Source organism: Patella vulgata, chromosome 4 (genome assembly GCF_932274485.2).
Source record: "Patella vulgata chromosome 4, xgPatVulg1.2, whole genome shotgun sequence".
NCBI lineage: Eukaryota > Metazoa > Mollusca > Gastropoda > Patellidae > Patella > Patella vulgata.
This window is the reverse complement of record NC_065882.2, coordinates 10,102,514-10,120,204: the sequence shown is the minus strand read 5'-3', so window position 1 is coordinate 10,120,204 and position 17,691 is coordinate 10,102,514. Positions and strand designations below refer to the sequence as shown.

Genomic DNA, 17,691 nt, shown 5'->3' with positions numbered 1-17,691 from the left:
AAAAAATCCCCTCTCAGCGGCGTGCCCCGTCTCCGCGGTCAGTGCCCCCAATATGCGGCGCCCCCCCCCCCCTTTTCAAAATTCCTAGATCCGCCCCTGCGTTCCACTTGGCTTCTTGTTTGCATATCATTATAATATGCGATTTGTCGTACCTATTCTGTCAATGAACTCCTAGTTAAGCTGAAAGGTCCAGTACCTGTCATTTGGGGATGGGGGTAGGAGAGTATTGAGACAACGTGTTTTGCGCCCCCCCCCCCCCCTCCTTTGTAATTTGTCAATCATTGATTGACGTTCGTTCCTTAACTGATTGCAATCGATTAATAGGTGTGAAGGGGTTGCAATATCCCAATTGATTGGTGTACAGGAATGGTCTTTGATTACGTCTATGGTTTTGAGCCTCGTGATGTGCTTGCATACTTTGATTAAAGGATGATTGGCATAACTTACCTTGTCTACAAGAAGGCTATCTATTTGATAGCGATTGGTGTTTTCTAGCTTTAGACGGGATTTCCGTGCATTTTTGATCTTATCTTTAGCTGTGCTTGTAAATTCCCGACTGCTATATTCTAAATTGTCCCATACCAGATACCACTCTATATAGTGTTTTCTATTCACAGGCATTACGATTTTTGACAATATGTAACGATAAAGAACTATTTCTCTCCCGAATAAAATCTCTGTACTTTAAATGCACTGCCAAAGGCGCTACACAATTACGCATTTTAAAAGAAATTTCAAAACTTCCATTTCTTCAACATACCAAGTTTGACATTTCTTGTAAGTATATAACCGACTACATACTGAATAATAATGATCCAAATTAAATTTTATTTTAGATTTTCTGTAGTTACCTAACCCTGTCTGAATTACCTCCCTTAATGTTATGCCTTTATAAATACACTTACATAGTACGATTTCTTCAACATACCTGTTTTGCATTTCTTGTGTGGGGTATCATATTAATATATTATTATATATTGTACAATTACATAACTTAATAATTCCGATTAGTCGCTAGAACTTATGGTTTTTAAGCTTTTAACGTTATTTTATCTGGATTATCGCCCTTAATATTGTGATTTTTTATCACCTTCTAAGATATGACGTCATTCTCAGTCAGCAGACGGCTGCCCCTCGAGACAGTCTACATTTCCTACTTGCTTCTCTGTATTCAGTTTTGTTTTTGTTTTTTGTGACTATGGAACATGTACCCTTTATGTATTAAATACTGAAGCGTTTCTTTATAATTTAAGAGTTTAGACTACTTTTTTTTATACATTTCACCGATGTGGTTACTTGTATAGTTGAATTTTACTACACATATGCTTACATTTGTATTTCGTGGGGGGTGGATGGTTGAATGGTTAGCGTGCGCGCGCTGTATCATAAAGTCTGTCATTGAGTCGACTGGCGTGGTTTCGAATCCCCGGTTGTACGTGACAAGGAGTAGGGTCGCCTGTCCAACCTCGTGGGTTTTCTCCGGGTCCTCCGGTTTCCTCCCACTGCTAAAGACCCCTATGCGCAAGCGAATTATTGAAATAAAATTAAACCATATGTTAGTCCCGAAATGACCTAGTTTGTGTCGAGTGGACGTTAAACCCCATTTCTCTCTCTCTCTCGTATTTCGTGTAGCATATAGCAGATCATGAGACATGCTGGCATTACACAATGGGTTCTTTGGGTTGTATTCCTAATTGTTTTCAAATTTGAGTGAAGTCTGTGTCACTACAGACCCGGGACTGTACAGCGCAGTGGACGCTTACGGCTAGCCCCCGGATCCATTCACTTTTTTTTAAATTGTCTGTATGTTTGTGTTTTCTTGAGTATGATGTCCTGTCCGTGTATTTGTTTTTGGTGTAAATTTTGTGTGGTACAGTCCCCCTGCACTTACTATTAGTGACAATTCCTCCCGCTAATTTGTCGGCTTGTTCTTTGCCGAAAATATTGACGAGGGAATGGATCCATGTAAGGAAACCAGATGACACTGAGAAAACCCACGAGGTTTGGCAGCTGACACTACTCCATGTCACGAACGATTTGGAAAACCAAATGATAGACCCTAAAGAAAGCACAGGTGTCAGACCATTAACTACACACACTTTTGTTCACGAACCTGGCATACGTCATTGACTGTGCTAGAAGCAATGTTTTTTTTCTGGATTCCACCGGCACCATTGATAAGTGGAAAAGACACTCATGATTAGTGAACCAGACTGTACCCCACTGGCTCTCCTAATGCAAATATAGCTAACCGAGGCTAAAGCCAGGCTGACACTTGCACGACTTTTGGCCACGATTTTGTCGTGGCGAGTCGTGCCATTTTGGGGCACGAACTGGGAGGCTCCCGCACTGTTCACGACTAGTTCACGCATAGTTCACGACGAGTTCACGACGATTTCACGAATGCGTGCCCATCAATGTCCACATTGACACGAATTGGCACGACGAGTTCACGCATAGTTTGTGCATTGTTTACGCACTTCCCGCATTGGCACGACGAGTTTGCGCAATTCGGACGGTGTCGTGCCGAATTGGGCACGCCATATAAAAAGGGGCCTCCCCAACCCCTGGTCATTTTTGGATTGGCTGTGGAAGAGACAACATGCTGAATGTCAGAGACACAATCATTGCAGGGAAGAGAAGATGCCTATGCCTGGCAGCTGCTCTAGCCAATGTTCAAGAGCAGCAGAAAAGGCAGAAGAGCAAGAAAAGGCAACCCCACCTCGAAAAAAGACACAAAGGAAAGTGTGGGTCAGGGAATGGTTGACCAGAAGGCAAGAGTTTGGACAGTATGACAGTTTACTGACTGAACTCCACAAGGAAGATCAAAGGGGCTACAAAAATTAACTCATAATCACACCTGACCTGTTCCAAGAGATGGTTGAGAAGTTAACCCCTCGCCTCCAGAAGCAGTCCACCTTCATGAGGGAACCGCTTCAAGTTGGACTCAAGCTAGCTGTCACCCTCCGCTTCCTGCCACTGGAAATTCCTATCCAAGTCTTGCACGCACTGCCACGCACAGGCACGCATCCTCCCGCATCGTCCCGACGAGTTCACGAACAGTTTGCGCATAGTTCACGACCCGGTCGCTAAATTTTGTCGAGACCAAAATTTTGAACATTTCAAAATTCTCGTCCCGACATGGCACGCAGTCACGACGGGTTTACGCACACTTCACGCCAGTTTACGACTAGTTTGCGCACTGGCACGACTCGAGTAGTGCCAATGCGTGCCACGGAATCGTGCAAGTGTTAGTCTTGCTTAAAACCTACAAGTGCGCGCGGGAAATGATATCCGTGTTATTTCGATGGGTTTAAAAAGTAATCCGATTGAAACACAGATCCTATTTCGTTGCGTTTTTTTATAGTTAAAAATTTCGTTTTACTTGTCTTTACAACTAGGATCTGGAAGATTTGTTATATAACCCGTGTTCTGGATTATGTGAGGGATTAGCCAATGAAGCGGTCTGTTACGGCAAGTTTTTTTGGTTTTCTTGGCTTCATAGGGACAAAAGCCGCTCGTATTACCTCTGACGCGACCTTCCACTACAACCGGTCAGTAGAGGCCATCGAAAGTATAAAAAACGAAACGAAATTTAGATCTGTATTTTAATCAGATTGTTAAAAAAGGCGGTTGAATACCCCCCATTCTTTCGCCTGTGGTCAGGTTATCCGCCTCCAAAATATTAACGGAAAATATGCCAGGTTGAAAGTCAAATATCGAGTGTTTGCTGGATGAATTTTACTGCTTTGTATGGAACATTGAGTACGACAATTCGACAATCGGAAACGAAATTTTAAAAATGTTGTGAAAATCCGGGTATAAACAACACCAAAAACACATGTATATAATTTAAATATTTACCAGCTCTGAATGTATTTTAGAAAAAGAGTTAGTATATTATTTTTTTTAAAAAATCTTGGATATCATGACCAAAACATACCCAACCCCGTATCACACATCCGAATCCATGTTGACGTAAAAATTGACAGACGCGCAGATTTGATCGCATCATCAGATGAGGTTTTCCCGGTCACGAGATGAAAATGTGGGCGTATGAAAAATACTGCAAAGAATCAGACCGAAGAAGTTAAGTTAGTATATATATTTCATTGCAAAAACTGTCGTAGTAAAATATAATTTAAAGAATCAATCAGTGAAAGCTTTTAACCACCTTTTAACTAAAGATTATAACACAGTCAAGACCATCCTTGCTTAATGCAATCACTTTATATCCTTTAAATCAAATTCTAAACCTGTAATGGTAAATCTCTTTGATCTCTCTAGGTTTTTCTTTGCCCGGAATAACTTGCAAAATTCGTTATTATTTTTTTTTTATCAAAGTTCAGTTTCGTGTAGGTCTCAAATGGTTGTTTATAAATTAGATAAAACACCTGTCATCGGTTATGCTGGGTCAGAAAACCCTCAGAGAGAGAGAGAGAAATGGGGTTTAACGTCCACTCGAAACAAACTAGGTCATTTCGGGACTAACACATGGTTCAATTTTATTTCAATAATTCGCTTGCGCGTAGGGGTCTTTAGCTGTGGGAGGAAACCGTAGAAACCCCACGAGGTTGGACAGGCGACCCTACTCCTTGTCACGTACAACCGGGGAATCTAAACCCCGCCAGTTGACTCAATGACAGACCGTATGATACAGCGCGCGCGTGCTAACCATTCGGCCATCCAACCCCCGCGAAACCTCAGCAAGAAACCTTCTATAGAAAACCTTTCCAAACCTATCTCCAATCATTCATCTGTTGTAAAATGAACCTAAATATCTCACATGTCTTTAGTTCCTTCATTAAATAACTTGGATAGGATCTATATATTTAGGCCTTTGTGTTTTCAGACATTGAAATGCCTCAATATTTTCACAGAAATTTGAAAATTAAGAAATTTAATCTCGCCAAATTCTGACATGGTGAGGAATGTCAAATTTCCTGCTGTGTTGCTCTGTCAAAAAAGTAGTATGACATTATGACAGAGTTAAGCTGACGTTTACACAACTACACCAGTTTCATATCAGGGTGTGGTCTCATTGGTCTGAACATCCCAAACATCTTAACCTGTCTACAGTTACCTCCGCTTGAGAACATGAAGTTGATAGATCTCTGTGTGCAGTATATGTGGCCAGAAATGCCGGTCTTAGAATTCTAAGTCTGACTTAAAAAGTGTTAGAAATCCTTGAAATGTGCACAATACAACTGTAACTGTTTATTGGTGAAAAATAACATAGCACCAACCACAAATTCCAATTACTATCTTTTAAATTTCAACATTTAACCCTGTCCTATATTGGCCTTTCTCCTTTATTTACTTCACAAACATATTTCTATGATTTGGAGGCAGACCACCATTAAATTTCACCATCTCAGTACCCACAAATTGTAGTTCATCTATTTATAGCAATTCTCTCTCTGTCTCTTTTCTCCCCTTTAGCATGCCCATATTTGTTGATTTTTTGGTCTAGAATTTTGGTGGTCAACCTCATAATAAAAATTTTAGTGCAAAGACATGACCAATATCCTCTGTCTGTAGTGAAAAGCATTCAGCCCAACGAAAATTTGAGGAAAAGTTGGAGGTGGGCAAAGAGGCCAGAATTAACATTAAAGTCAATGGGGAAATTAATTGTGGTCTGCATCCATTTACCCCGATGAGTTATCCCCCTTCTTAGTTCTTTCACATCTAAAGTGTAAATAGGGTGGTCTGTTACCAAATATGGCCGATGACGCTTTGTAATTTAATTTAGTCTAATTTAAATTATGTATTTAATTTAAGAATTAAGAGCAGGTATTTTAAGATAGAAATGACGGAGGATTCATCGAATTCGGCATATCTCGAAAAAAAGCTAGTCATCGGCGTTCTGAAATATCTCGGTAACTAAATACTGTGCTGTGTAAACTGTCAATCACTGTTGAATCATGACATCTCAATGCAGTCAATGAATGATTGAATCTCATGACAATTCATGATGAGTTGAAAAAAGATCAGACCATGGACCTTATAATGTATTATAAGGTCCATGATCAGACTACTCTCTGAACCATCGTAAATTTTTAAACGGATTTCTTCGATTGTCACGTTGTGAACAAACTACTTAAAGGAGCTAAATCGCTAACATTTGGGAAATAGAAATTGACACAAGTGGGTCACAACTCATATAATACTGTAATATGAATGTATATAAACTGATATACATTCAATGGTTTCCGTTTTTACTATAATTTTAAATCAGTTATGTTCCGCGAAATAAGCCTGCAGTCTCAATCTAATGCAAATTTCTAGCGCCTGATTATTCCAGTCTTGGTTTGGTGCAATATGTCTAGCCTCGTTCCGCGAGTCTCTTGCTAGAACTGGGGCTGAAAGGCATTATGGTACACGATTCGTGTACCAATGGCAAAATGTTTATTTTGTCTTAAATATTGGATATCAGAAGCCCATCTTTTTCCGATAAGATCACAGCATCAATGTTGATTTAAATTGACAAATAATTTGTGTTTTCAATGTTGAAGATTTTGGATGATATAGAGTTAGAGACTTAGCAACTTTAACTTTGGTTATTATAAACTTACCTGTGTGTTTGAAGTCATCTCCCGTTCGATAAAATCCATTGCACAACTAAATATCCCAACGAATACAAAAGTTCTCTCTTGACAAATTTGACTATTTACTTGTAATTTCGACTGAGAGGAAGATAACAGTGCTTTCATCACATGTTGGACTAAACCAATGCAGCTGTTGCGGGGGTGGTTTAATTTTGACAAATAGTTTGACAATCACGAGTTGCAATGAAAACAAAGCGTGATTATTACGATCGTTTGAGTTTGGGTGACGAAAAATATAACTGAAAGCAATTACATAGTAGATTTATATTGAAACCATTGATCGCCAGTCTATCAAATTTTATTCACAATGAAAATATCACTGATTGCACGGATACTCGTAAAAATACAGCCATATATAAACTAAAAATATCCTATCTTCTTTATTATGTTATAAATAATTTAACAAGGATCATGAAGCTCACCTCTGAAGTCTCTGAGTGTATTGTTAATTTGATAGCATTCTTTTGATCAAATAATAACCGCTTCAATAACATTTACAAGCGTGTTGTTTATATATATCATATTAAAGATAATCATAGGTAATATTTAAGGCTGGTAAAACGAAAGTATGTGCGTTCAAAAGAAAATTATCCCATCTGAGTCGCTAATCAAATAATTATTAAAACAAAATATTCCAAAAGGTAAATTTATAAAATTTGCAGAGATTTTACTAGAATGTAAAAAACGGTAACAAAATAAAAGAATACGGACAGTTATGTGTGTGAACGCCCAAACTCAATGCCAAGCCAAGATTTGTAGCTTTTTCTTAAACCAAACTTGAATTGTCGTAAAAGTGCTGAAAACCGTTTCGATTTGCTATGCTGTCACCCCTTATATGAAATGTATCTCCCGGAGAGTGACATAATCAGCTTCCATATTGGTATTTTTCTCTATGTCAAAAATTTGTGGGATTTCAATTTTTTAAGAGAAAACTTTTTTATTCGTTGGGATAATTATGGATTTTATTTAACAGGAGTTGATTTCAAACACACAGGTAAGTTTATAATAACCAAAGTTAAGTAGTTTGTTCATAATCAAAGAAGTCTGTTTAAAATTTACGATGGTTCAGACAGTAGGAGTAGTAACAGTTAGTGGAGTTAGGCTACACTACCATGTTACAGCCAGACACACTGGTAATGATATTGATACCCATAATATGAAATAAGCATTGCATAGAAGCTCCCTCTGATTTGTCTGTGGTTGGGATGCAAGACTACAAAAGATAATAGAAATTAGACAACAGGTTCATGACCTGGCTATTCCAAATCAGACAGAGGGAGTACTGACAATATACCCCTAATGAATTAAAGGCAGAGTAGTGATAGTTTCTAAATTATCTTGTAACCAGTTAAGGCATATAGTAATAAACTTTCAGAAGTCGTGCTTAACCAACTGAATTTAACGTTATAAATGATATATTAACACTGTTGTAGTTGTACATGTTGTTTTAAATCTTTATATTGATGTTTGACAGAACATAAAGTAGCTATTGGGTTGGGCCATTGTGGGAATTGATTATTGATCTGTTGTTACAAACCAACTTCGAAAAGCTGATTAAGACATAGTTATAAACAGGTTACAAGATAATTTGGTTATGAAAAACAATATTTGTAGACTATACATCCGGTAATAATAGGTGTTGTTGCAAAAAAATACCCAATGAGTTAACGTACCTAGTGTTATTTAAAGAGCTCACTATCTTTTTTTTTGGAAAGATAGAAAATTATACTTTACGTATTGTTTTTCAGAAAAAAAGAGAGGTGTATGTAAAATTGAATTAGCTGACATCAAGCCAGGAGATAGACACACAGTTCTTTCATGGGAACAGGTAAGTCAATATCCACTGGGTTAAGATTTGATTGAAATCATTACAGCACATACAGCAAGACCAACATACTGTATTCCCTAATATATTATATTATGTACACTTTGCTTTTTTGATAAGCCATGACGCTGGTTTGGGATTTGGGCCTATATTTGATTATGATTCTCAAAGAATCTGGAGGAAAAGCAATGATATCATGGTCTGTGATATAACGCTCGGTGGAAGTGAACGTTAAACCACATCATGTATTTCTATAGGCAAATAATTCATATGATATTTATCTACTTTCAGAGAAATGCTTGTTTACTCCCAGAGGACTTGAAAAACTTTTACCTTTCAAGTAATGGCTTTGATCTCACTTGGTGTGTACAAATTGACAGTAAGTAAAATGATCTAAAATCATTTTAAACTGTAGATCAATCTCTCCAAATCAAAATACCGTATTAATTTATAGAAGGTTTAAAATATACTCAAAATTTTAAAAAATCAATCTTCAGAAACAAAATGATGGAAATCAATCAAATTGAAATGTTTGATGTTTTCTTAATGTTGAGTAACTGGTATTTAATAATTATTTTTTTCAGATAGTGAATTACCTGTTGGTAGAATGCACATACATCCTATAACTCAGGTTACTAAATTAAATGTTACCCCAAGTAATAGTCATATACATCCGTCATTAGCTGATTTAGAAACGGAATCTGATGATGAAGAAACAAATGGTAATTATTTTAGTTGTCCTACCTTATTGGATTTGTTTATGTGAGGCTCTGCAGTAAAGGTGGATTTGTTTATATAGGTTTCTGTAGTAAAGGTGGATTTGTTTATATAGGTCTTTGTAGTAAAGGTGGATTTATTTATATAGGTTTCTGTAGTAAAGGTGGATTTGTTTATATAGGTTTCTGTAGTAAAGGTGGATTTGTTTATATAGGTCTTTGTAGTAAAGGTGGATTGATTTATATAGGTTTCTGTAGTAAAGGTGGATTTGTTTATATACATGTAGGTCTCTGCATTAAAGGTGAATTATTTTATATAGGTCTCGGTAGTAAAGTTGGATTTGTTTATATAGGTCTTTGTAGTAAAGGTGGATTTGTTTATATAGGTCTTTGTAGTAAAGGTGGATTTGTTTATATAGGTCTCTGTAGTAAAGGTGGATTTGTTTATATAGGTCTTTGCAGTAAAAGGTTTGATCCCACGTTTCTATGTAGTAAGGAATAGAGTCACTAACCTATCCTTTTAGTCCCTCTCCGGGTTCCACTCTAAGAGTAAGAGCATCGTGTGTATGCCAGTTATTGGGTGGAAAGAAGAATTAAGATCTTGTTATGTTGAGGAGACATTAAAATCCACCTCTCTATTCCCCAGAAATATTAAAACTAAATCTGTCATTCCATTTTATTTTATGCAGGTCGAGATAAACCAAGGTTATGTGGATCTAGTGGAATATTTGAACTAGACGATTGTGGAGGATTTGGTAAAGTTTGTTTGGTTGTAAAGAAGAAAACAGGTGAGTGGAATGTGGTAGTTAAAATTTTATTATACAGGGAGCCAAGGTGGCTAAGTGGGTAAGACACATGCTCGCTACCCTGGAGATGGTTTGTTTGATCCCTGCATTGGTCAAGAAAGTTCTGACAACTTCTGAGGGCCTGACAAGGACAGCTGTCTAGTCATTCAGATAGGGCGAAAAACTGAGGCCCATGTACACATTGACGTGCACATAAAAGATTCCTTGGCAGTTGGAATTCGATATAATAGTAGGCCACAGTGCTGCTTCCCAGGCAAAATTTCACTCATAGCATACTGTTTGGCATATGCCTGTCTTCATTATCCCAGTCGGAGCAGAACAATAGGACGTTAAACCCCATTTCATTTCATTTTCATTTTATTATACAGTTGTGATTGATACATTACATTTAATTTAACAAAAGAGCATAACTTTCGCGAGAAATGTGATATATTACAATATATATATATATATATATGTCCTGATTATTTAGTTCTACAAACATCACCAAGTATTGAAAGTGAAAATCCATCAGATAATGAAGACGAGTATACCTGTAGTGGTAATCAATGATACTGTCCTTCCTAACAACATCTTAACAATGACATAACGATACCTAGACTGTGTTAGCTGACTTTACTGTAGGCCTGTACTGGTAATCAATGATACTGTCCTTCCTAACAACATCTTAACAATGACATGACGATACCTAGACTGGGTTAGCTGACTTTGCAGTAGGCCTGGACTTAATTAGATAATATCCTTTGGAATTGCCAAACACGTTGATTTTATATTGGAGCGTGTAAACAATGAAAGAGTTGCCTAGTCAAACGAATGGAATGGAAACTGAGTTTCACCGATGTACGTATTGATGTGCACCTTTGACAGTTGGAAATGAATTCCTAGTTTGTGTCAAGTGGACGTTAAACCCTTTTCCTTCTCTCTCTCCCTCCATTCCATGCTGCATTTAGATAGCTTCCATAGTAAGACAAAGTCAGCTAAATAAGTCTAGCTATCAGACATGTTAAAATGACATGGTGAGGATGGCCTGTTAATTCCTGTATATAATATGTATTAACTCATGAATATTATATGTCCTAACTCCTGTATATAATATGTCCTAATTCCTGTGTATAATCTATAGCTAAAAATAAACTACTTTTATTCACAGGTGTACCTGGCTCTGTGATAACAAAACATTCTAACGCTTTGCTAAGAATTTACTCACAATTTCCTCTCATCCTTTGGGATTTTTATTTAAAGATAGTCTAGTTATTCGAATGGTATGGAAAAAAACACAGTTTAGGTTACATATTAGTAGTGTACGTAAAGAAACCCTTGGCCATTAGAATTTGAGGTAAATTAGGTAAAAAATTCCCCCCCCCCCCTTACCTTTGATCAGTTAGGAAACAAATTAAATAGGAGTAAATTTTTAGTTAAGTATTCTTCTTTAGATTAATGTACGTGGCAAGGAGTAGGGTCGCCTGTCCAACCTCGTGGGTTTTCTCCGGGTCCTCCGGTTTCCTCCCACTGCTAAAGACCCCTACGCGCAAGCGAATTATGTAAATAAAATTAAACCATATGTTAGTCCCGAAATGACCTAGTTTGTGTCGAGTGGACGTTAAACCCCATTTCTCTCTCTTTAGATTAAATTAATGAGTAGTGATAGATAGTATTTTATGTGTACTCAGATATAGTATTTCATGATTACTCAGATGTAGTATTTCATGTGTACTCAGATATAGTATTTTATGTTTACTCAGATATAGTATTTTATGTTTACTTAAGGGTACTCAGATATAGTATTTCATGTGTACTCAGATATAGTATTTTATGTGTACTCAGATATAGTATTTTATGTTTACTTAAGGGTACTCAGATATAGTATTTCATGTGTACTCAGATATAGTATTTCATGTTTACTTAGGAGGTAGTGGTTCTTTTTCCACAAACATTTATTAAACCAAGAGGCCTAGATCTAAATTTGTAGAACATTTTGTTTTAATTAAGAAAACTTGTAAACAACCCTATGTCAGGAAAAAAATATTTTAATACTATTTTGAATTCCTTTTTTTAACTATGTGAACTAACAACAAGTGTTTCAAATGTTTTAGTAAAACTTGTTGTGGTCATGAACCAAGATGTATTTATAACACAAACTTTTGTCTATTGTTTGGAGCCATGGTGGCAAAGTGGGTAAGACACTGGCTTGCTAGCCTGGAGGTCGCTTGTTCGATCCCTGCATTGGTTTCCCCTTGTCAGTGGTGCAGGACGGAGGCCTGTGTACACATTGGCATACACGTAAAATATCCCTTGGATGTTAGGATCCTGAACCAGCATGACCCTGTAAATGTTTAAAGCCATCGAATTTAGGCCTGGGTCCCGGGCGAATAACGTTTTGTAGCTGCCCTCCAAAACCACATATTATGTGGTATCAAATTAACCAGCATGACTCTGTGAATGTTTTAGGCCATCCAATTTGGGCCCCAAGTGAATTTTGGCATCAGGCGAATTTTTTATGGGTTTTCCTTAAGAACTAAAATTCAAATTGGTTTCGATTCCATGGTTGTACATGACAAGGATTAGGGTCGCCTGTCCAACCTCATGGGTTTTCTCCGGGTCCTCCAGTTTTCTCCCACCGCTAAAGACCCCTATGCGCAAGCCAATTATTGCAATAAAATTGAACCATGTGTTAGTCCCAAAATGACCTAGTTTGTGTCGAGTGGACATTAAACCCCATTTCTCTCTCTATTGATGTACTGTGGGTTCTATGTTTTGTTGAGGCAGTTTAACAGTTTAATTAACAGTTTGAATGCAGTGGTTTTTTTTATTAAAATCGCAAGTCATAATGCAATGACATCCCTACAATCATTACCGTACTTGCATTACAATTTTTACAGCAAGAAATATCAGAATTTAGATTAATTTTTTTTTTTTTAAGGCAGCTCAAATTTTGAGAAATGAGACCCCTAAACTGTTGTGACTAATATTAATTTTTATACGCCCGCATTGAAATGTGGTCGTATATTGTTGTCGCCCCTGTCCGTCGATCCGTCGGTTAATATCCGATTGACTTTAAATTTATACAGTGTTTAAGGTCATGAGAAGAAGACGCCTATTGATTTTCAATGATTTTCGATAATTACTGCCAGAGTTATGGCCCTTGATCACTTCAAAAAATCTTGTGGGCGCTTTAGAGGTCAAAGTTAATATCTGATTGACTTTAAATTTATACACAGTGTTTAAGGTCATGAGACGAAGAATCCTATTGATTTTCAGCGATTTTCGTCAGAGTTATGGCCCTTGATCATCTTGTGGATGCTCTAAAGGCTAAAGTTAATATCCGATTGACTTTAAATTTATACACAGTGTTTAAGGTCTTGAGACGAACAAGTATATTGGTTTTCAATGAATCTTTATGACATAAAACAGCTATATACTATGATGTTAAAAGTTTTGTATACTATTACTAAACATTAGTATGGGGCAGACTTTATAAAAACAAAACAAATTCTAAAGTTTTTCTTATAATTACTTAATGAGTTGTTACTCTTAATCAGATTTTAATGTATTATAAATGTTTCATTACCGAAAAAAGTAAAAATATCGACAACTCTTGTTGACTGCCCGGACGATATAGCTGCTGTGGGCGTATGTTTTGATGCCTGGCAACCTATCTTTATTACAAATATACATGTAGGACACTTAATAACTAGAATCTCACCTGGAAAAGGTGTCTATTTTATATTTATTTTATTATTAAATGTGTCACAATGCAGTGTCAACACAGGGCAATGAAAAACTACATTCATCTTGAACACACACTTGTATACATGTACATTGCTAAAGGCAAATTTAGTTAAATATTTTTCTGTTTGATACATGTATAAACAATTTCAAACTTATATCATGATCTTGTAGCCTATAGTCAACATTACCTCATGAAATGCAATCAGATTTAATTACATCAACAGAAAGCCTGTAATATAACAACTCTTCCCGATCCTAGTGTAGTAAAGACAATCTAAATGAAATTTTGAACTTTAATTAGATTGCATGAAATGTAGCCATTACAATTGTAAAATACAACCTAGGTAGATGGTGGTTTAGCTTTGCTGTCAATTTCTCACTTTTGTTAATTAACACACCGTATCTACAGATTTTAGCCTCGCGGTATTAGATTTGTTGCGATGATTAGAATTTTACCGATATTTGCAGAAATTTACTAAATTCGGTAGAAAACTATACTCTATGTGCACAGATCTCACCTTTGATACTTCTCAGTGTAAAGACTAGTGAAATGAAATTTTGAACTATAAAAAACAAAATGAAATAAGATCTATGTTTTAATCACATTGCATGAAATGTAGCCATTACAACGGTAAAATACAACCTGGTAGATGGTGGTTTGGCTTTGCAGTCACTATGAGATCCATGTTTTTACTTCCAGACCCAGTTAATATTGGATTTGTATATATTTTATTTATCTTATTGTACAGGTATTACTGAACCTAAGGTAGAAATCTGGTTTATGGATCGTAGTATAAGATGGCATTTCGTAGCTGATTCGTTCTGTGCATATTATCGACTGATGTTGATGCATCTAGGTCTACCTCAATGGCAGTATGCATTTACAGATATAGGATTAAGTTTACAAACAAAGGTATGTACATGATAGGATGTGTTTGTTGGGAATCGAAGCTGTGCTAGTTATATTTTTTAACACAATTGCTTTCTTTGATGACCACTGAGACCTTTGGCCCCAGTCGTGCTGATTGTTTCCATATCATTGTCTGATAGAAATTCGTCAGAATATGACATATCCTTATCTTTATGTATGAGTTTCTGTATAGCTAATATCTTGGGATGAATTGTCTTCTAACTTGGGATGAGTTGACTTAATATTGGTATGAGTTGTCTTGGGACGATTTGTCAGGTATTCATCCAAACACCTCTGCCAAGAGTCAAGGGATCCCTCACCCCCCCCCCCCCCCCCACAAAGACCCATTCAGTAGAAAGATTAGTTAAACTGAAGACAGCACAATCTATTATAGTACTATCAGACTTCTTTCCTAGTTGTGTTTGGTTTCTTCATTAACCTAATATATAGCACTACAGGTTAAATGGTTCCTACAACTTTATTGTTAAGCTGGAATGACTTCGAAGGTTCCTTGTTGTCAATAAAAAATAGCTGCTTGGAATACCTGGACGAGCTCTGACCAGTCTTGCTAAACACCCTCTTTTATAACCCCCTAATTTCTGCAAGTCTTAGATTAACCTTGACCTTAATTTCCATCCCAAATATGAAATAAACCTCCCCATTTCTCAAGACCAGGGAGGTGAGCATTACCTTATTTGGGTACCAACCATAGGTCAATAAACAGACAGAATTTGATGGCTATTTTGATAATGGTTAGGATTTTACAAAAATATCACTGTTTTTTTATTTTTAAATATATCATTCACATTCATTAAATATGTGTGATTTGATTCTATAGAAGAGTGAAGCAACAATTTTTCAAAGACCCGATATTTTCTTAAAGACCAAAGTGCTACACTATCCCAGATATTAGAACAGTCACACCCCATATTAACATTCCTGATAGTTGATAGGTGTTCTTTCGTAAACTTTACTGCTGAATACTGTATTCCTTTTAAGATACCTGTCTGGAAGGAAATTTACGGACATTCTTTTGTAGGTCTAAAGCCTGCCCTACCCCCACACCCATGCAACAAAATGTAATGTCTATCCACCCATTCTTTGAAAAATTGTGTGAAAAACATGCAGAAATATTTCCACAAATAATTTATTTTGATAGTGGTTCACCACTTCTTTCAAAACTTCTGAAATGTTTCCAATATTCTTTTAGGGGAAACTTATTTATGTTTTAGTAAATGAAACCAAATTAATTTCAACATTTTGTTCAATTATAGCAATGGTTTAATATGTATGCTCCAATAAGATTAGAAGTTGATCTGGAAGGATCGTATGAAATGAGTTCACCACGAGATCATGATACTACATCTACAGGGTCTCAACTAGATGTAAATAAAGTATTTAAAGGAAAAGGTGATAAAAAGTAAGTCTTTACTCTAAAAGGAAATGAAATGGATTTAACATCCTACTGCGAGCTGGGCTAATGAAGACTAATGAAGACGGGCATACGCCATACAGTGTGCTATGAGGGAAATTTTGCCCGGATATCGAATTCCAACTGTCAAGGGATCTTTTAAACGCATGTCAATGTGTACACACAACCTCGTTTTTTTGGTCCCATCCGAACAACTAGACATCTGTCCTTGTCGGGCCCTCCGTCCTGCATCACTGACAAGGCAAGGGGGGAATCACGCCGGAAACCTGGATGAACTTTCTCGGCTAATGCAGGGATCAAACACCTGACCTCCAGACTAGAGAGCCAGCGTCTTACCCACGTGATCCCCCTTTATACTTCACAAACAATACAGGTAATGTAAAGTGGTTTGCAAATTCATAAAGTTAACCACGTTTTACAGAAGTACTTTATATTGATTGGTTTCTAATTCTCTATAAATATCTATATTTTGTGTTTTTTTTGCGTAGGAAACAGGTAAACCAGACTCAAAATCAAGCTCAAACTAAAAAAAAGGCAGCAGTCTCATCAGCCAGGTTATTATTTAAATCATTTTACAAATCAACTCTCCTTCCAACAAATTCATTGGTTAGGAAAAATTTCAATTTATTGGTTATACTGGTAAGGAAAGAAACAAAATATGAGACTAACATGTGGTAGTTTTTACTCCCATGGTTATGTGTGCAAGGAGAAATTTCTTGAGACAGCTGCATCACCTAGTCTAGTCCTTATCAATTTCCCACTGCCATTGATTCTTTCACATGTAGTTTATTTTTTTTTTATCATCCTATTCATGGACAGGCAACCATATATACGGTCCATGTCCAATCCAATGGACTGGTCTCCTAGGCACTAACCCTGACATGTGAAGGCTAGGCTTGAAAATTCCTGAAGGCTTCTCGGCTATAATGTTTAGAACAACTTATAGCTAACCTAATCTGTTTCACACGTGTCGTCACATCATGTGACGTCAATCATTGGCTGAATGGCGCGTGCATTGTTTACATAAGACGTTACTGCTTCAGGCGGAATGCTGCCTTTTAGTCATTTTAATACCCATTTACACTAATAGGAAATAATTTTTACCTACAAATACATCAAATGCCTTTATTTATTTTTCCAATACATAAAAAAAATGTTTTAGAATTTGTCGCAGAATTTTTTTTTTAATATTTGTGGCTCATTAAGTCGCATCAATGTCATCCTTATCAGTGATTGTAGCGGCCTAGCGAATATTCACTGCTGATCAGTGTGAGGCTAACCATGCATTATAACAGGCCAGAAAAAATATTGTCTTTGATTCTCAGTTTTGTATAGCTAGCCTTTTATTGTCAAATAGTGCAGTTTTTTTTTATGCCTGCGCTTCTCTATAAAAGTTTTATATGCACTCACAGTAATACACAACATTAATATGTTTGTTTACTTGATCCTTCGGATTTAATTTTACTTTCAGATCTCTGAGTGCATTACCTGGAAAATCAGCCAGTTCCTCTTCACAATCGTCAATAAAAGCCACCAGATGATGTACAACTGGCTGACAGTACCTATAGTATTAAATGGCAGCTGTCGATGAGTTGTGACAAGTTACACATGTGTATCTAGAATCATCACACCTGTCTATTTGCATCATAGCACCTGTGTATCTAG

At 36.7% G+C, this 17,691-nt stretch overlaps 1 protein-coding gene across 2 annotated transcripts; it reads left to right on the top strand.

The window, feature by feature from the left end:
• Positions 1–5,694: 5,694 nt before the first annotated feature.
• Positions 5,695–17,635, top strand: LOC126819118 (tubulin polyglutamylase complex subunit 2). 2 transcript variants are annotated; one of them, XM_050546995.2, is made up of 10 exons: positions 5,695–5,879; positions 8,357–8,436; positions 8,725–8,812; positions 9,018–9,155; positions 9,839–9,937; positions 10,428–10,496; positions 14,434–14,597; positions 15,869–16,014; positions 16,515–16,580; positions 17,498–17,635. In XM_050546995.2, exons 1-10 carry the CDS (start codon positions 5,810–5,812, stop codon positions 17,565–17,567), a joined length of 990 nt encoding a protein of 329 aa, XP_050402952.1. In that variant the 5' UTR covers positions 5,695–5,809; the 3' UTR covers positions 17,568–17,635. The 2 variants fall into 2 exon arrangements, with proteins under 2 accessions (XP_050402952.1, XP_050402954.1); XM_050546997.2 differs by lacking the exon at positions 10,428–10,496.
• The last annotated feature ends 56 nt before the right edge of the window (positions 17,636–17,691 follow it).

Bases quoted from the DNA above. Each gene is read 5' to 3' on its own strand.
- LOC126819118 (XM_050546995.2), top strand. From the start codon at position 5,810: ATGACGGAGGATTCATCGAATTCGGCATATCTCGAAAAAAAGCTAGTC. The intron at 9,938-10,427 runs GTGAGTGGAATG...CTGATTATTTAG, and splicing joins GGTTGTAAAGAAGAAAACAG to TTCTACAAACATCACCAAGT. The intron at 16,015-16,514 runs GTAAGTCTTTAC...TTTTTTGCGTAG, and splicing joins AAAGGAAAAGGTGATAAAAA to GAAACAGGTAAACCAGACTC.